Below are 20716 nucleotides of genomic sequence, written 5' to 3'. Positions count from 1 at the left end.
ACAATAAAAGCGTTTCAAATAAGATGAGCTGGCTCGATCAAACCTCCACACTCTGCAATGTGAATGGGTCAGGAGTAGTTCTAGCTGAAAGGTCAGGATGTGGAGGAGACTGGTGAGGCTGTGGCCAGAATCAGTGAAGAGGAGCCCAGGGAGCTGAGAAAGCCAGTGAGAGCGAGTGCACAGAGAGAAACAAAAACCAGGATAGGGGCTAAGAAGGGCCCCTAGGACTTCAAGCCTTGATAGCTTGATTTAATCATTTACCCACTGATCAACAGTGTTATTAAGTACTTGCTTTCGGTCACACCAATGAAGCTGCTTCTCCCTAATCCCCAGGGGTGCATCACCAGCCATCATTTTCGTCTCTGTGACATCATTCCCTGGCCACAGCTAAAGGGAATGAGGGTGCCAACCTGAGCCAGGCTGGGCCAATCCCATCTTGTCTGTTGGGAATTTGGAGCAGAGATTCAGAGAAAGCCTTTCTCTGTTGTAGAGTTGAAGAATCACGGAAAACTGGTTTTGCTATGCCAAAGCTTCACCCTCAGTAGGCAGTTACCCAAGTCTCAAGAAACACTGCTGGATAATTGGTAACAGCCTTGCCACTGGATATAAGAACTGCCTCTTCCACCCTAGGTTGTGAAAATTTACTTACACCTGTGTATGTGCTTGGTCACTCGGTCATGTCCAACTCTGTGACTCCATGGGTACAGACACATGTTTCAGATTCTTCTGGTCAGAAATACCTGCTTCTGACTGAATCAGATGCTATTTCCTAAAGAGGCAGATGTGGTGGAGACAGTGGCTAGGTCCAGTTTCAGAAGTAGCTCCAACTGCAGAGTCTGCAGCCCTGTGTCCGTGGCGCCAGTGGTGAAGAGGCTATGCACAATGGGGGCAGTTCAGTCTTTTCAGGACAGTTCTGTGGCATGATTTTCCGTGTGCTCCTACTTGCCTGGCTACAGCGCCTAGTTCCCTGCATAGCCTGGAGACTGTGAGTTACTCAGTATCCTTCATAAGTTTTTTTTTTTTTTTTTCTGCTTAGAGTATCCAGAATTGGCTTCTGTGCTTGAAATTAAGAACCCTGGGTGTGTGTGGTGGGGGTTTGTGTGGGAGGGAGGCTCTAGAGGGAGGGGATATATGTATGTATTAGGCTGATTCACATCGTTGTATAGCAGAAACTGACAAAATATTGTAAAGCAATTATCCTCTAATTTAAAAAAGTAAATAAATTTTTAAAAAATATATAAATAAGAAAAAAAAGAACTCTGACCTACATCACTAGAAACCTGAATGCAGTCCTTCCTGAGTAGCCCAGAGGGAATTATCTCTCCCCATTTCTTGTCTCTTTACCTCTCTGTATGTTGACATCACTCCTCCCTGCAGACCAACATATGTGGCCTGAGGTAGGAAGTGGCTACGCTGCATCTCCCAAGTTTTGATATCCTCTCCTGTCAAGAAGCCAGTCCAGACTGGGAATGGAATTTCTTTTTCTTTTTTTTGGCTACAACATGCAAGATCTTAGTTCCCTGATTAGGGATTGAACCCCTGTCCCCGTCAGTAAAAGCATGGAGTTCTAACTACTGGACTGCCAGGGAATTCCCCAGGATTTCTAACTTTTAATAAAAGATTACAGGGGGAGAAACTTTGACCCAGCTTGGGGGAGATGCTTGCACCTAGCCAATCAAGTACAAATAGGCAGGATCGTGTCATATAAAAATGGTTGCTGTGAGACAGGAAGTGGGCAGAGCACAACAGTTAAAAGAATGACAACCACTGAGGACACAGCATAAACTGGTTAGAACCAACTAGGTCCAAGATGACAGATGAGTTGACTTCCACTAGACCTTGAGTATCTGTAGAGTCTCATTGTAACACATGAGAATACTAAATGACACGCCCTCAGGTGCCACGACAGTCCCAAGGTTGACCATAAAAGGACAAAAAGTGGGTGGTGACCCAATTCCTAGAACTCTGCCCCTTCTCCAGAAAAGTTGGAATAATCCTCCCCCTCTTTAGCCTATGAAATCACCCAGCCCATAAAATCTAAAGTGTGTTAGTCACTCAGTTGTGTCCAACTCTTTGTGACCCCATGGTCTGTCCATGGAATTCTCTAGGCAAGAATACTTGGAGAAGGGATGCCATTCCCTTCTCCAAGGGTTCTCCCTGACTCAGGGATCAAACCAAGGTCTCAGTTCAGTTCAGTTCAGTCACTCAGTCGTGTCCGACTCTTTGTGACCCCATGAATCGCAGCACACCAGGCATCCCTGTCCATCACCAACTCCCAGAGTTCACCCAAACCCATGTCCATCGAGTCGGTGATGCCATCCAGCCATCTCATCCTCTGTCATCCCCTTCTCCTCCTGCCCCCATCCCTCCCAGCATCAGAGTCTTTTCCAATGAGTCAACTCTTCGCATGAGGTGGCCAAAGTACTGGAGTTTCAGCTTTAGCATCATTCCTTCCAAAGAAATCCCAGGGCTGATCTCCTTTAGAATGGACTGGTTGGATCTCCTTGCAGTCCAAGGGACTCTCAAGAGCCTTCTCCAACACCATAGTTCAAAAGCATCAATTCTTTGGCGCTCAGCCTTCTTCACAGTCCAACTCTCACATCCATACATGATCACTGGAAAAACCATAGCCTTGACTAGACGGACCTTTGTTGGCAAAGTAATGTCTCTGCTTTTGAATATGCTATCTAGGTTGGTCATAACTTTCCTTCCCAGGAGTAAGCCTCTTTTAATTTCATGGCTGCAGTCACCATCTGCAGTGATTTTGGAGCCCAAAAAAATAAAGTCTGACACTGTTTCCGCTGGTTCCCCATCTATTTCCCATGAAGTGATGGGACCAGATGCCATGATCTTCGTTTTCTGAATGTTGAGCTTTAAGCCAACTTTTTCACTTTCCTCTTTCACTTTTATCAAGAGGCTTTTTAGTTCCTCTTCACTTTCTGCCATAAGGGTGATATCATCTGCATATCTGAGGTTATTGATATTTCTTCTGGCAATCTTGATTCCAGCTTGTGCTTCTTCTAGCCCAGCATTTCTCATGATGTACTCTGCATATAAGTTAAATAAGCAGGGTGACAATATACAGCCTTGACGTACTCCTTTTCCTATTTGAAACCAGTCTGATGTTCCATGTCCAGTTCTAACTGTTGCTTCCTGACCTGCATATAGGTTCCTCAAGAGGCAGGTCAGGTGGTCTGGTATTCCCATCTCTTTCAGAATTTCCCACAGTTTTTTGTGATCCACACAGTCAAAGGCTTTGGCATAGTCAATAAAGCAGAAATAGATGTTTTTCTGCAACTCTCTTGCTTTTTCCATGATCCAGCGGATGTTGGCAATTTGATCTCTGGTTCCTCTGCCTTTTCTAAAACCAGCTTGAACATCTGGAAGTTCATGGTTCACGTATTGCTGAAGCCTGGCTTGGAGAATTTTGAGCATTACTTTACTAGCGTGTGAGATGAGTGCAATTGTGCAGTAGTTTGAGCATTCTTTGGCATTGCCTTTCTTTGTGATTGGAATGAAAACTGACCTTTTCCAGTCCTGTGGCCACGGCTGAGTTTTCCAAATTGGCTGGCATATTGAGTGCAGCATTTTCACAGCATCATCTTTCAGGATTTGAAATAGCTCAACTGGAATTCCATCACTAGCTTTGTTCACAGTGATGCTTTCTAAGGCCCACTTGACTTCACATTCCAGGATGTCTGGCTCTAGGTCAGTGATCACACCATCATGATTATCTTGGTCATGAAGCTCTTTTTTGTACAGTTCTCCTGTGTATTCTTGCCACCTCTTCTTAATATCTTCTGCTTCTGTTAGGTCCATACCATCTCTGTCCTTTATCGAGCCATCTACTACTGCGGGCAGGAATCCCTTAGAAGAAATGGAGTAGCCATCATAGTCAACAAAATAGTCCGAAATGCAGTACTTGGATGCAATCTCAAAAACGACAGAATGATCTCTGTTCGTTTCAAGGCAAACCATTCAATATCACAGTAATCCAAGTCTATGCCGCAACCAGTAACACTGAAGAAGCTGAACTTGAACGGTTCTATGAAGACCTACAAGACCTTTTAGAACTAACACCCAAAAGAGATGTCCTTTTCATTACAGGGGACTGGAATGCAAAAGTAGGAAGTCAAGAAACACCTGGCTGCTGCTGCTAAGTCGCTTCAGTCGTGTCCAACTCTGTGCGACCCCATAGACAGCAGCCCACGAGGCTCCCCTGTCCCTGGAATTCTCCAGGCAAGAACACTGGAGTGGGTTGCCATTTCCTTCTCCAATGCATGAAAGTGAAAAGTGAAAGCGAAGTCGCTGAGTCTTGTCTGACTCTTATCGACCCCATGGACTGGGGCCCACCAGGCTCCTCCGTCCATGGGATTTTCCAGGCAAGAGTGCTGGAGTGGGGTGCCATTGCCTTCTCCGAGAAACACCTGGAGTAACAGGCAAATTTGGCCTTGGAATACGGAATGAAGCAGGGCAAAGGCTAATAGAGTTTTGCCAAGAGAATGCACTGGTCATAGCAAACACCCTCTTCCAACAACACAAGAGAAGACTCTACACATGGACATCACCAGATGGTCAACACTGAAATCAGATTGATTGTATTCTTTGCAGCCAAAGATGGAGAAGCTCTATACAGTCCACAAAAACAAGACTGGGAGCTGACTGTGGCTTAGATCATGAACTCCTTATTGGCAAATTCAGACTTAAATTGAAGAAAATAGGGAAAACCACTAAACCATTCAGGTATGACCTAAATCAAATCCCTTATGAATATACAGTGGAAGTGAGAAATAGATTTAAGGGACTAGATCTGATAGAGTGCCTGATGAACTATGGACGGAGGTTCGTGACATTGTACAGGAGACAGGGATCAAGACCATCCCCATGGAAAAGAAATGCAAAAAAGCAAAATGGCTGTCTGGGGAGGCCTTACAAATAGCTGTGAAAAGAAGAGAAGTGAAAAGCAAAGAGAAAAGGAAAGATATAAGCATCTGAATGCAGAGTTCCAAAGAATATCAAGGAGAGATAAGAAAGCCTTCCTCAGTGATCAATGCAAAGAAATAGAGGAAAACAACAGAATGGGAAAGACTAGAGATCTCTTCAAGAAAATTAGAGATACCAAGGGGACATTTCATGCAAAGATGGGCTTGATAATCAAGGTCTAACCACTCCCATATTTCAGGGTATTTGGCCTTCTGAGATGGCCCCACACTCTGTATTTCTTCCAGGACTGCCCTCACTTTCTGAGATGGGCCATATTCTGTGTATGGAATGTATATGTCTCTAAATAAACCTGCTGTCACTTTGCTAAGACTCATTCTTGAGTTCTTTCCCATGCAAAGCCAAGAGCCCACATTTGGTGGCCCATCTCAAGGACTTGTCTGAGACCTGGGATGTGACCATCCTCTCATGCCCCACCTTTTTCCTGCAATAGCTGGCTCCAACCCCATATGAAATGGAAGCGGAAGGGGCAGGGCACAATATTTGAAAGAATGACATAGCCCAAGGACATAACATAATCTGATCAGAATCAAACGGGTCCAAGATGGCAGACAAGTCAACTCTAACTAGACCTTGATCCTCAGAATATGCTCATTGTAACACAATAGCAGCAGCAACAGCACACCAGCCAGCTAAATGAGACACTCACAGGTGCCACGACAGTTCCAAGGCCAACCATCAAAGACCAAAAAGTGGGCGGTAGCCCAATTCCTGGAAACTTCTGCCCCTTCCCCAAAATAGTTGGAATAATACTCCCACTCATTAGCCTATGAAATTGTTGTTGTTCATTCACTAAGTCGTGTCCGACTCTTTGTGACCCCACGGACCTCAGCACACCTGGCTTCCCTGTCCCCGGCTGATAAAAACTAACCATGCCACATTTCAAGGCTGCACTCAGCCTCTTGATGGCCCACAGTCTATCTGTGGAGTGTGTTTCTCTCTAAATAAATCTGCTTCTTACCTAGCACTTTGTCATCTTACTGAGTTCTTTCTGAGGTGAGACTACAAGAATCCAAGTTTCAGGAGGTCCTGAAACCAGATGTGTGACCTTAGTTGGAAGACAGTGGGTTTTAGCTGGGTTCAAGTCCTGGCCACGTGCGTTAGTCCCAAAGTGGGTTTTGGTTGGGTTTGAGTCTTAGCACGTGCATTCAAGTCCCAGCTTTGAGGTGAATGGTTTCACATGCATTGGGGCAGGGGTGCATTTTCAGATAATGGATTGGACCTAAATGTGTGCACTACAGACAGCAGTTGGGTGTGGTGAAGTGGGGAGGGGAGGGACAAAGGGCCAGGAGGGTGGTTTCAGCTTAAGGTCTATCAACCCTTAGGAAGCAAAACTGAAAAATTAGAATTTTACCTTCTGGGTGATGGGGAGCTACTGAGAGGCTTCTGATGATGGAAGTGTTACACATCTGAGGCAGGACATTTTTATGTACAGAAAAATTGAAATAAGAAAAAAAAATCATCCTCAGATGTACTAGCCACAACCACTGTTTCTGTTTGGGTGTATTTCCCTTCCACTCTTTCTTCTAAGTGTACACACATGCATAAACATACAAGCACAATCGTAATTACACCCTATATGCACAATATGGCATTTGCTTTGAGTAATTAACATTATATCATGTGTATTTCCATGTACTTAAATATTCCTCCTCAATAGTATTTTAATGGCTAGGAGAGTTAGGGATGGCCTCTTTGAGGAGGTAGCATTGGAGTTGAGGTCAGAAGGATAAAAAAGCCAGTCTGGGGAAAAGCCTTCCAAGGAGAAGGAATAGTGTGTGTGAAGCCCTGAGTCAGGAGTAGGCTTGGTGAGTTTGAGGATGAGTATAAAGTAAATTTCTTCCTGAGTTTCTTCTTGGCTGTTGTTGTTTGGTGTTGTTGTTGATTGGTCGTGTCTGACTCTTTGTGACTCCATGGACTGCAGCACGCCAGGCTTCCCTGTCCTTCTCCATCTCCCAGAGTTTTCTCAAACTCATGTCCATTGAGTCAAGGACACTATCTATCCATCTCATCCTCTGTCATCCTCTTCTCCTCCTGCCCTCAATCTTTCCCATCATCAAGGTCTTTTCCAGTGAGCAGGCTCTTTGTATCAGGTGGCCAAAATATTGGAGTTTCAGCTTTAGCATCAGTCCTTCCAACAAATATTCAGGGCTGATTTCCTTTAGGATTGACTGGTTTGATCTCCTTGCAATCCAAGGGACTCTCAAGAGTCTTCTCTAGCACCACAGTTTGAAAGCATCAGTTCTTCGGTGTTCAGCCTTCTTTGGGCTTCCCTGGTGGTTCAGATGGTAAAGAATCTGCCTGCAATGCAGGATACCTGGGTTCGACCTATAGGGAGACCTATAGGTTGGAAAGATCCCCTGGAGAGGGGCATGGCATTCCCCTATTCTTGCCTGGAGAATCCTAGGTTGGGAAAATCCTCTGGAGGAGGGCATGGCAACCCCCTCCAGTATTCTGGCCTGGAGAATCCCCATGGGCAAAGGAGGCTGGTAGGCTACAGTCCATGGGGTCACCAACAGTCAAACATGACTAAGCGACTAAGCACACAGCACACAGCCTTCTTTATGGTCCAACTTGCACATCCGTACATGACTGCTGGAAAAACCATAGCTTCGACTATACGGATCTTGGTCAGCAAAGTTTTGCCTTTGTTTTTTAATACACTGTCTAGGTTTGTCATAGCTTTCCTTCCAAGGAGCAAGTGTCTTTTAATTTCATGGCTGTAGTCACTGTCCGCAGTGATTTTGGAGCCAAAGAAAGTAAAATCTGCCACGCTCCTACTTTCCCCCCTTCTATTTGCCACGAAGTGATGGGACTGGATGACATGATCTTAGTCTTTTCAATGTTGAATTTTAAGCCAGCTTTTCACTCCTCCTTTCACCCTCATCAAGAGGCTCTTTAGTTCCTCTTCACCTTCTGCCATTAGAGTGGTGTTTTCTGCATATCTGAGGTTGTTGATATTTCTCCCTGCAATCTTGATTCCAGTTTGTGATGCATCCAGCCTGGCATTTCACATGATGTACTCTGCATAGAGGGCTTCTCAGGTGTCACTAGTGGTAAAGAACCCATCTACCAATACAAGAGATGTTAAGAGATGTGGATTCGATTCCTGGGTCAGGAAGATCTCCTGGAGGAGGGCAGAGCAACCCACTCCAGTACTCTTGCCTGGAGAATCCCATGGACAAAGGAGCCCAGCAGGCTACAGTCCATAGGGTCGGAAAGAGTTGGACATGACTGAAGTGACTTAGCACACTTTCTGCACAGAAGTTAAATAACCAGGGTGACAGTATACAGCCTTGACATACTCCTTTCTCATTTTTGAACCAGTCCATAGTTCCATGTCTGGTTTTAACTGTTGCTTCTTGACTGCATACAGGTTTCACAGGAGGAGGTGAAGTGGTCTGGTATTCCTTTCTTTTTAGGAATTTTCCAGTTTGTTGTGATCCATACAGTCAAAGGCTTTAGTGTAGTCAGTGAAGCAGAAGTAGATGTTTCTCTGAAATTCTCTTGCTTTTTCTATGATCCAATGGATCTCTTGTTCCTCCGCCTTTACTAAATCCAGCTTCTACGTCTGAAAGTTCATGTACTACTGAAGTCTAGCTTGGAGGATTTTGAACATAACCTTACTAGCTAAGAGTGCAGTTGTTCAGTAGTCTGAACATTCTATGGCACTGCCCTTCTTTAGGATTGGAATGAAAACTGACCTTTTCCAGTCCTGTGGCCAATGCTGAGTTTTCAAAATTTGCTGACATATTGAGTGCACTTTAACAGCATCATCTTTTAGCATTTTAAATAGCTCAGCTGGCATTCCATCACCTCCAGTAGCTTTGTTTTCAGTAATGCTTCCTAAACCCTACGTAACTTCACACTCTCATGTCTGGCTGCAGGTGAGTGATCACACCATCATGGTTATCCAGGTCATTAGGACTTTTTTGGTAAAGTTCTTATGTGTATTCTTGCAGATTCTTCTTAATCTCTTCTGCTTCTGTTAGGTCCTTACCATTTCTGCCCTTTCCCTTGTGGCTCAGCTGGTAAAGAATCCGCCCGCAATGTGGGAGACCTGGGTTCGATCCCTGGGTTGGGAAGATCCCCTGGAGAAGGGAAAGGCTACCCACTCCAGTATTCTGGCCTGGAGAATTCCACGGACTGTATAGTCCATGGGGTCACAAAGAGTCGGACACAACTGAGTGACTTTCACTTTGCAGTTTGCATGAAATATTTCTTTGATATCTCCAGTTTTCTTGAAGTGATTGCTAGTCTTTTCCATTCTATTGCTTTTCTCTATTTGCATTGTTCTCATAAGAAGGCTTTCTTATATCTCCTTGCTATTCTTTGGAACTCTGCGTTCGGTTGGGTGTATCTTTCCCTTTCTCCCTTGCTTTTTGCTTCTCTTCTTTTCTCAGCTGTTTGTAAAGCCTCCTCAGACAAACACTTGGACTTCTTGCATTTCTTTTTCTTTGGGATGGGTTTGGTCACTGAATCCTGTGCAATGTTACAAACCTCTGCCCACAGTTCTATAGGCACTCTGTCTACCAGATCTAATCCGTGGAATCTATTCATCAACTCCACTTTTCCAATCAAATCATAAGGGATTTGATTTAGGTCATACCTGGATGGCCTAGTGGTTTTCCCTACTTCAATCTAAGCCTGAATTTTGCAATAAGGAGTTCACGATCTGAGCCATAGTCAGGTCCAGGTCTTGTTCTTGCTGACTGTATAAAATGTCTCTATCTTCAGCTGCAAAGAATATAGTCAATCTGACTTCAGTAGTGACCATATTGTGATGTCCACATGTAAAGTGGTCTCTTGTGTTGTTGGAAGAGGGTGTTTGCTCTGACCAGTGTGTTCTCTTGACAAAACTCTTAGCCTTTGCCCCACTTTATTTTGTACTCCAAGGCCAAATTTTTCAGTTGCTCCAGGTATCCTTTGACTTCCTACTTTTGCATTCCAGTCCCCTGAGGAAAAGGATTTTCTTTCTTTCTTTTTTTTTTAAACCATCTTGGTTTTGGTGTTAGCTCTCGAACATCTCGTAGGTCTTCATAGAGCCGGTCAACTTCAGCTTCTTCAACATCAGTGATTTGGGCATAGACTTGCATTACTGTGATGTTGAATGGTTTGTTTTGGAAATTAACCAAGATCATTCTGTTGTTTTTGAGACTGCACCCAAGTACTGCATTTTGGACTCTTGTTGACTGTGAGGACTACTCCATTTTTTCTAAGGGATTCTTGCCCACAGTAGTAGATATGATGGTCGTCTGACTTAAATTAGCCCATGCCTGTCCATTTTAGGTGGCTGATTCCTAAAATGTTGATGTTCACTCTTGCCATCTCCTGTTTGACCACTTCCAATTTACCTTGATTCATGGACCTAACATTCCAGGTTCCTATGCAATATTGTTCTTTACAGCATCAGACTTTTCTTTCACCACCAGACACATCCACAACTGAGCATTTTTTCCTCTTTGGTCCAGCCACTTCATTCTTTCTGGAGGATTTCTCTGCTCTTCCCCAATAGCATACTGGACACCTTCCAACCTGGGAAGCTCACGTTCGGGTGTCATATCTTTTCGTCCATTCATACTGTTTATGGGGTTCTCGTGGCCAGAATACTGGAGTGGTTTGCCATTCCTTCCCCCAGTGAACCACATCTTGTCAGAACTCTCCACTGTAACCCATCCATCCCGGGTGCCCATGCACGGTATGGCTCATAGCTTCACTGAGTTATGCAAGCCCCTTCATCACGACAAGGCTGTGATCTATCTATGAAGGGGCATTTCTTCTTTACTCACACTCAGTCCATTCTAACCCCCTGGCAGAAACAAATTTAATTTAATTTAATTGGGTGTTAAATCTAGTTAAGTTGGGTATCCCACAATTTAACTCCATTCTATTTACCTTAAGATAGTAAGACCCCACAAGTTTAGGTTCCTGTTCCCACAGGACTGGGTCTTTGTTGTGGCAAGCAGGCTCTCTAGGTGCTGCATTGGGCTTAGTTGCTGCATGGCATGTGGGAATCTTAGTTCCCAGACCAAGGATTGTCCCTTGCATTGGAAGGTGGATTTTTAACCACTGGACCACCAGGGAAGTCCCAAGATTGCCCCCAATTTATTTTTTTTTAAATAATTTTATTTATTTATTTTAAAAAATAATTTTATTTATTTTTAAAATACTTTTATTTATTTATTTTTTAAAATAATTTTATTTATTTATTTTTGTTTATGCTGGGTCTTCGTTGTGGATTAGGATTCTCTTGTTTCAGAGCACAGACTCTAGGGCACACAGGCTTCAGTAGGGCTCAGGAGTTGTGGCTTCCAGGCTCCAGAGCACAAGCTTAGTAGTTGCGGCACACAGGCTTCGTTGCTCCAAGGCATGTGTGATCTTCCCGGATCAGAGATCAAACTCCTGCATTGGCAGATGAATTCTTTCCCACTGAGCCACCGGGGAAGCCCCTGCCCCCAATTTAGATGCCAGGTTTTCACCTGTGCTTCTGACCAACCAAGCAACCAGTGATAAGTTGGAAGTTCCCATGACCCACTCCTTGCATTTCATCATTTGCAAAAATGGCTCACAGAACTCAGGAAAACAGTTTACTTATATGATTGCCAGCTTATTACAAAGACTACTTCAAAGGGTACAAATGAACAGCCAGAGGAAGAGGTTGTACAGGGCTAGGCATGAGGATGCGGCAAGGAGTTTCCAGGCATGAGACCCTCCCAGCAGCTTCATATGTTCACCAACCAGGAAATTCTCAGAACCCTGGCCTTTGGGATTTTATGGAGGCTTCATTAAAAAGGTGGGGCTTCCCAGGTGGCTAAGTATCCAATCCTCCTGCTGATTGAGGAAATGCAGGAGACACAGGTTAGATCCCTGAGTCAGGAAGATTCCCTGGAGGAGGAAATGGCAACCCACTCCAGTATTCTTGCCTGAAAAATCCCATGGACAGAGGAGCCTGGTGGGCTACAGTTCATGGCAGAACAAAGAGTTGGACATGACTGAGAAAATGAGCACGAAAATGAGCAGTAAGTAGGCATGATTGATGAAATCATTGACTGTCAGTGACTCAGTCAACACTTTATCCCATTTCTCCTCCCCAGAGGTCAGAGGTCAGGGGGATGGTCTGAAAGTTCCAGTCCTCTAGTTATGTGGTTGATTTCCCTGGCAACCAGAACCCACAGGTTTTAGGAACAACACTTCATTAACATAAAGTCTCCAGTAGTTGAAAGGGGCTTGTTATGAATAACAGAAAAGCCTCCTTTCACCTCTTTGGCTCTTGTCACTTAGGAAATTCCAAGGGTTTTAGGAGCTCTGTGCCAGAGACAGGGACAAAAGACCAACCTAGATTCCATATCCACAGAATCAACCAATCTGGAGTTGAAAATATATGTTTTTTTAATTCCAGAAGCTTCCCTGGTGGCTCAGTTGTAAAGACTCTGCCTGCCAATGCAGGAGACACAGATTCAATCGCTGATCTGGAAAGATCCACAACTAAGATCCCCTTAGTTGTCACAGAGCAACTAAGCCCGTGCTCCACAACTATTGAGCCTGTGCTCTAGAGCCCCGAGAGGCGCAACTACTGAGCCCAAGCACCGCAAGTACTGAAGCCTGCATGCCCTAGAGCCCATACTCTGAAGTGAGAGAAGCCCCTGCCATGGGAAGTCTGGACACTGAAACCAGAAGTAGCGCCCACTTGCTGTAACTAGAGAAAAGTCCACACAGCAATGAACACCTAGCACAGCCATTCATTCATTCATTCATTATTTTTTAATTCCAGAAAGTTTGGGGACTCCCCTGGTAGTCCAGTGGTTAAGACTACACGCTCCCAGTGCAGAGGGCACGTGTTCAATCCCTGGTCAGGGCACTAACATCCTGCATGCCAATGGCTCAGCCTAGTGACTCTGCCACGTTCTAGCCTAGTGACTCAACCTCTCCGTGTTTCAGTTTCCTCATGTACGAAGTGGGCATAATAACAGCACCTATACCTCATAGGGGGCTACCCAGGTGGCGCTAGTGGTAAAGAACCTGCCTGCCAATGCAGGAGACGTAGCGGCACGGGTTCGATCCCTGTGTCGGGAAGACTCCCTGGAGGAGGGCATAGCAACCCGCTCCAGTGTTCTTTCCTGGAGAATCCCAAGGACAGAGGAGCCTGATGGGCTATAGTCCATGGGGTCACAAAGAGTAGGACAGGACTGAAGTGACTTAGTACGCATGCATACATACCTCATAGGACTGCAATGAGATTTAAATGAGATACTCTTTATAAAGACAGACGCAGTTCATACTACACAAGTATTTGTTGACTAAGGTAAACTCTATCTTCTAGATATCTCTTAAAATGATCCACCATTATCTCTCTACCATCATACTGTCCTGACCTAATGGGTCTTGCTCCATCCAATCCCTGCCATCCTCCAGTCCATCTGCACACCCAAACCAGGGTCACCTTTTCAAAATGTGACTATAATGCAAATATTGGGTTGGCCAAAAAGTTTATTTGTGTTTCCCCATAAGATCTTGTGGAAAATCTGAATGAAATTTTTGGCCAACCCAATACTTAGCACTTCAATGGCTTCCTCGGGTTTCCCTGGTGGCTAAGTGGGAAAGAATCGCCTGCCAAGCAGGAGGCATGGGTTTGATCCCTGGGTCAGGAAGATCCCCTAGAGAAGAAATGGCAACCCAATCCAGTATTCTTGCCTGGGACATCCCACGGACTGAGGAGCCTGGCAGGCTACTGTGGGGTCGAAAATGTAGCGACTACACAATAGCAGCAGCAGCTTCAGTGGCTCCCCACTGCAAGGCTGCCCTCCTTAGTAGGCTGACAAGGTCCAGGACATCTGGTCCCCACTCACCTGTGCAGGCTCGCCTTGGCCACTGAACACTCTGGGCAGCTGTATACGCAAAGGTAGACTAGGAAGTTGTTTCCTTATCATCTGCAAGAGGTGGAATGATCACAACTGTCCTTTCATTGACAAGGAGTGGAAATTTCACCCACTGGTACCCAGTTTGTGCCAGGCCGCATTCTTGGTTTCCTAAGGACCTACCATGCCCATTTGCTTCCTGATTCCTTCATTCAGGAATGTTTACTTCTTTATTTGTAAATGAATTTGTGAATATCAACTGGCTGATGTGAAGCATCCAGAGATAAAGGCTACCTAGCTTGGCTTGCTCTGGGAAAGGCTGTCTTTTTTTCCCCCCAGTTTATTTATCTTTTAGTTCTTCCATAATTGAATATATCAAGTCTTATGGGCTTCCCTGGTGGCTCAGTGGTAAAGAATCCACCTGCAATGCAGTGATAGCTTACGGTGAACGGTGTCGCATTCGTGATCTCCGAAAAAGATTTAGCTTCGGGACCAGGGACCAGGCTTGAGCACTCAAGAGCTTTGTGTAGCAGAGTTTTATTAAAGTATGAAAAGGACAGAGAAATCTTCTGACACAGACATCAGAAGGGGGACGGAGAGTGCCCCCATCCCTAGTCTTAGAGGGGGAATTATATACTTTTTAATTGGTTATTACAATAAATCAAGAGAATGTCTCAAGGTTGTAAAGATCTTACTAGACCCTCTCCCGTAATATACATTTTAAGATAACAGAATTAGTCAGAAGGTTTTCAGGAAGGAGAAACATGTCCTCAAGCAGGATACATTATTGTTATATAATCCTTACTAAGTAATGTAGAAAAAAACCTTTGCCCTTTCTTTCTCCTTGAGAATTCCAGACCCCTAACTCCTCCTTGTGGAGAAGGCAATGGCACCCTGCCCCAGTACTCCTGCCTGGAAAATCCCATGGACAGAGGAGCCTGGTAGGCTGCAGTCCATGGGGTCAAAAAGAGTCGTACACGACTGAGCGACTTCACCTTCACTTTTCACTTTCATGCATTGGAGAAGGAAATGGCAACCCACTCCAGTGTTCTTGCCTGGAGAATCCCAGGGACGGGGGAGCCTGGTGGGCTGCTGTCTATGGGGTCGCACAGAGTCGGACACGACTGAAGCGACTTAGCAGCAGCAGCAGCAGCAACTCCTCCTTGAGAGCCCCAGACCCCTTTCTACTCCTTTGGGACCCCGGACTTTTTATCAACCTGCCTAGGAATTGACTCTCTCAGCAGGAGATGCAGGTTTGATCCCTGGGTAGGGAAGATCCCCTGGAGAAGGAAATGGCAACCCACTCTAGTATTCAGGTCTGGAGAATCTCCTGGACAGAAGAGCCTGGAGGCTACAGTCCATGGGATCACAAATAGTCGGACAGGACTGAGGGTCTAAACAACGATTACTAAGGAGAAAATAACAAACAAGCAAACAAAATCCGAGGCCCCGCCCCCATTTCTCTTAAAGTCACAGAACAGAACGAACCACAGTGGAATAAGTGGGTGCAGAAAGCCAGGAGGGAGAGGATGGCAAGATAAACTCCTCAAATACTTAGAAAGCTATTCAACAGAAACTGTGATAAATACAAGCCAGTGTGAGACAAGTGAAAATAAGGAGCAGCAGAGATGAGAGCCTGTTTTGTAGATATAGCCTGTTTCCTCTTCTTTTTTCTCATCAGGGTATTCTAGGCCGAAGGCATGAAGTGCAGACCAGGCCCTCTTCGATGTGCTTTACCTGAATTAACTAATTTCCTGTGAGGGAGGTACTATATTTAGCCCCATGTTACTCCTAAAGACAGGAAGCACAGGGAAGTTAATTACTGTGCTCCCCGTTTTATGGCAAGTAAATCAAAAGAGCCTTCTTGGGTCCAGAGTCTTGATAAGGCTAATGAGGCCGAGTGTTATAAAGAACTTGACAGACATCAGAGGCAGGAACAATCACACTTAATTAGAGGGAGTCCAACATGAATTCAGAATTTAAAATAGATATGTCTCACAGTTTACCATGTGGTTTTACATGGATTATCTCATTTCAGTAGAGGAGGCAGTACAGAGCTGTGGTGAACAGCACAAGGTCTAGAATCAGATAATCCTGATACTTGTTTCCCAGCCTTGTCACATACCAGTTATATGTTCTGGGACCTCTTTTAGTGCCTCAATTTCTCATTTGTAAAGATTTTTACCATCTGAGACACCAGGGAAGTCCCCGTTTGTAGAGTATAATAAAACAATGTCTCATGCCATTGTGAGGATTAAATAAGATAATAATACCCTTAAAGCAGTTAACAGGCTTTCCAGGTATCTCAGGGGTAAAAAATCTGCCTGCCAATGTAGGAGCTACAGAAGATACAGGTTCGAGCCCTGGGTGGGGAAGATCCCCTGGAGGAGGAAATGGCAACCCACTCCAGTATTCTTGGCTGGAAAATACCCTGGACAGAGGAACCCCATGGGCTATGGTCCATGGGGTTGCAAAGAGTCAGACACGACTGAGGACGTAGTAAGTAGTGACCTAAAGCAGTTAACACCATGCCTGGCACATGGCAAATGCTAAAAAAAAAAAAAAAAAGAAAGAAAGAAAAAGAATAAGATGATGTGATGGCTTATTTTACTGGACACAGGTGATGTATCAAATGTGTTCTGGGCCTCTTAAGCCTCACAACAGCTCTCTGAAGGTTTTGTCCTTATTGTACAGTGAAGTGCACCTTCTGACTAGGTGTACTTCACAACAATCCCAGGTGTAGGTGCTACATATTATAATCCCCATCGTACAGAGGGGGATACTGAGCATACGTTAAATAACTTGATCAAGTTCATAGCCAGCAAGAGAAGCAAGCAGGCGATTTGTTTCCAAGGTCCGTGCTCTTAACCATATTCCCTTTCAGCAACAAGTGAGGAAAACAGGCTCAGAAAGTGAAGAGATTTCCTAAGGAGGACTCCAGGCTATTTTAAAACCCAGGGATTATTACCAAATCCAGCAGAGGGCGCCCCAAAACACCGCAATCTGTGGGATTGGCATACCAGGTCAAAACTACCATACCCACAATGCAGTGCGGGCATTAAAGTCCCCTTCCTAGCTTGGCCGTCTGAGGTCTTGCCTGTGTGCTCTCCAGGAGGAATATGCGTATCTGAGCTATTCGAGTCCTTCCCCAGTTTTAAGATAGCACGTTAAAAGTTTTTTTCCGCTTCATCTCATCCTTGTCTTACCAGTTGGAGGGCGGAAGGATTGAGTCAATGCTGCTATTTGTCAGCTTTATTTGTCTTACCCTAACGTGAGGACCCTTGACCTTTAACCCAATATGGCGGCGCCCAGAGCCCCGCTCTTGGTGTAGATCTGAGGTTAACTAACCCCGGGAGCTCCGAATCATGTCGAAGCTAAGCCGGGCCACTCGGGCTCTCAGGAAGCCCGAGGCCGAAGGCGTGATCCGGACCATCTTGCGGGCAGGCCAGGCCATGCCCGGGCCCCCTCTAGGCCCCATCCTGGGTCAGGTGCAGCGGCGGCAGAAACCAGGCGTGGGAGGGGCGGGAGGGTTGGATCTAGTACGCGGGTGAGGGGTGCGGACTGGGCCAGGGCGGCCTCGTTTCAAACCGGGGCTGCTGCCCGCACACTTTATGGCCTTGGGTTAGTTATACAACCTCTTGGAGGCTCAGCCTCCTCCGTCCTTCGTCAGCGGGCTGTTGAAAGGACAGAGAGGTATGGAGCACACGAATCATCTGGCACATAAAATGGTAGTTGAATGTGGGTAGAGAGAAAAGGATGGGTATCCTTAGAGACGTGAAGACGGAGGAGAGAAGGGATAGAGCTTCCTGGGTGGAAGGAACCCGGCCCTTCCTCCCCACGCTTACCTCTTTGCCTCCCTCACAGCGAGGCGTCTCCATCAACCAGTTTTGTAAGGAGTTCAACGAGAAGACCAAGGACATCAAAGAAGGCATTCCTCTGCCTACCAAGATTTTTGTGAAGGTGCGGAGTCGGGACTCTGATCCCCAATTTCCTTATTCTCCCCAAGGCCTGGAGCTGGTCACCTGGGGTTGCTACTTGGCTCCCCGCTTGGGGCAAATCTCTTTTTTAAAAAAAAATATTTTATTTTTGTTTACTTGGCTGCACCGGGTCGTAGTTGAGGCCATTTTGGGCTGTGCTGGGTCTTGGTTGCTGCCTGCAGGCTGTCTCTAGTTGCGGTGCTCGGGTTTCTGCTGTTGTGGAGCACAGGCTCGGTAGCTGTGGTGCACAAGCTTAGGTTGGCATGTGGGATCTTCCCTGACCAGGGATCGAACCCGTGTCCCCTGCATTGACAGGCAGATTCTTAAGCACTGGACACCACCAAGGAAGTCCAGAATCTCTTCTCGATGCCGGGCCACCCTTTCCCCTTTTACACAGTGGAGAGTAGACCATATCTTTCCTGAGCGCGCCCTACCGTGTTGCAGATTTTTTTTTGTCCCTCCAACTTTCCAGGGCTTCCAGAGCAGAGTTGGAGCTGGAATAGAGGTGACAGGGACATTTGTTAGAAGTTTATTTTTCCTGTGGCTTTATGGTCAGTTAAAGGAGCACCCTAGGAAGGTGAGCAGAGGTGGGCAGGAAGTTAGTAGCTCCTTGGGCTGGGGCAGCAGGGCTTGGGACAGGTAGGAGGATTCTCATAACTCTTTTTTTCCCTTCAGCCTGACAGAACATATGAAATAAAAATTGGCCAACCCACTGTTTCCTACTTCCTGAAGGCCGCCGCTGGGATTGAGAAGGGGGCCCGGAACACAGGTAAGGGGCATGGTGGGCATCTGGGCTTCTGGGGGCTCTGGAAGGAAGCAGTGACTCCTGAAGGGCTGCTTGTGCTTTGTCCCAGGGAAAGAGGTGGCCGGCCTGGTGACACTGAAGCACGTGTATGAGATCGCCCGCGTCAAAGCTCAGGATGACGCCTTTGCCCTCCAAGATGTGCCCCTGTCCTCTGTTGTCCGCTCCATCATTGGCTCTGCCCGTTCCCTGGGTATTCGTGTGGTGAAGGAGTGAGTATCTGGGGGAAGCTCAGTGTGAGAGAAGGGCCTGGAATGTTCTTGACTCTGGGACAAAGCTGAGGTCCCACTGAGTGGGAGAGTCAGCGTCTGTGTTAAAGGATCTTAGATTCTCATTCATTCATTTGGAATATAATTGTTATGCACCCAATGTGTATTAGACTGTCCTGGACACTGGATACAGTCCGGAAGGAGGTAGCCATGCTTGGCCTTGCTTTTAAGGAGCTCCCAGTCCAGAGATGGAGGCAGATCCATATTGGAGCATTATACTGCCGGATGGTCAGCCCTGATCAAAGAAACCACAAGTGTCTTGAGAACAGGGAGTAAGGTTCCTGAATTTGCCTGTGTGTCAATGAAGGCTTTGCAGAGCAGTTGACATCCAAACAAAGCCCTGGGAAAGGAGGTCAGGGACTAGGGACAAGCATTCCAAGAAGTGGAAAAATCCCTGTGAAGAATGTCAGGTGAAGGGTGAACCAGAGAAGTTCAGTGTGATCTGGGTGCATCACACTAGAGACAGAGTGGGACATAGTAGGAGGTGAGGCAAAAGAGTCTAGTTGGTTCTCAAATCCAGACCTGATCCTGAGGCCAACAGAGGGCTCCTCATGGGGCTTCGGAGACCTCAGGAAGGTGAGATGTTGAGTGGGAGAGCGTGTGGCCCAGATGACAGCGGGGTAGCACTCAGCCCTTCCCTGGCCTCTTGCTGCTGGTGTCACATCCCATGCGAAGGCTGATGGTTGGTTATTTCCCAAGAGGAGCGGGGGTAAGCATGGAGCAGGGGTGGGATTTACTTTGCTCCGATCTTTACTTGTTCTGGGAATACAGCAGTGAGCGAATCTGATCCCTGCTCTGAGAGACGTCCATGTACCACCTGATGACTTCTTTGTACAAAATGTTTTTGGGCTCAGAGAGTGGGCAGGTTAATCTGGATTGGGGTTTAGCTGTTCTAATCCTCCAAGGATAAGGAGGGATTTAAGAAAATAGTAAAAGGTAGAGGTGATGGCAGAGTGGCACTCCTGGCAGAGAAGAGAGATGAGCAAAGGTGTGGGGGCTGAGAGGGTCTTTCCCTATAGCTCAGACAGTAAAGAATCTGCCTGCAATTCAGGAGACCTGGGTTTGGAAGATCCCCTGGAGAAGGCAGTGGCAACCCACTCCAGTATTCTTGCCTGCAGAATTCCATGGACAGAGAAGCCTGGTGGGCTCCAGTCCATGGGGTCACGAAGAGTCAGACATGACTAAGCGACTAACACACACCTATGGGGCTGGGACGTCCAGGAGCGGGGAGGGGCTCTGAGACAGTGACGTGGCTGCTGTGAGCTCCCACCCGTGACCGGCCCCTCACTCACTGTGTTTCTCTGTACTTGCAGCCTCAGTTCAGAAGAGCTGGCAGCTTTCCAGAAGGAGCGAGCCCTATTCCTGGCTGCTCAGAAAGAGGCGGATTTGGCAGCCCAGGCAGAAGCTGCCAAGAAGTGATTCCTGTCCCCCAGCCTCTGGGATTTTGAAGGGGGCCATTTGAGAAGGCTGTGCCCAAGGGGAGGAAGGGAGGTCACATCAAGCTGATTATATTTTTCTGACTTTATTATTTTTAAATTCTGTATATCAGAGCATCAAGCCTGAGTAAACATGTTTTGTCATCCACTTGCAGTTTCTGCTTTGGGACGGTGCTGACAGTAGCCACCACGGACAGACGTCAGCTGCCCTGGGAAGTAGGAGTTTCTCAGATGTGTAGTCTGAGGTTCAGCCAGGTAGAGCAACTTGCCCAAGGTCTGACCAGACAGAGGAAGGAGAAAATCTTGTCTTTTCTGCCTTCCTAGGGGTGAGAGAGGAAAATCCCATGGACGGAGAAGCCTGGTAGGCTGCAGTCCA

The 20716-nt window shown here is 46.3% G+C and overlaps 1 protein-coding gene across 1 annotated transcript; it reads left to right on the top strand.

Annotated features, from left to right (window-relative positions):
- The first annotated feature begins 17133 nt into the window (after positions 1-17133).
- Positions 17134-20488, top strand: MRPL11 (mitochondrial ribosomal protein L11). The gene is made up of 5 exons (XM_019955258.2): positions 17134-17344; positions 17721-17816; positions 18509-18602; positions 18688-18847; positions 20218-20488. The coding sequence occupies exons 1-5, from the start codon at positions 17222-17224 to the stop codon at positions 20321-20323; spliced, it is 579 nt and encodes a 192-aa protein (XP_019810817.2). The 5' UTR covers positions 17134-17221; the 3' UTR covers positions 20324-20488.
- The last annotated feature ends 228 nt before the right edge of the window (positions 20489-20716 follow it).

Source organism: Bos indicus, chromosome 29 (genome assembly GCF_029378745.1).
Source record: "Bos indicus isolate NIAB-ARS_2022 breed Sahiwal x Tharparkar chromosome 29, NIAB-ARS_B.indTharparkar_mat_pri_1.0, whole genome shotgun sequence".
Classification (NCBI taxonomy): Eukaryota; Metazoa; Chordata; class Mammalia; order Artiodactyla; family Bovidae; genus Bos; species Bos indicus.
The sequence above is the reverse complement of the archived record's forward strand: the minus strand, read 5'-3'. Positions and strand labels throughout refer to the sequence as shown.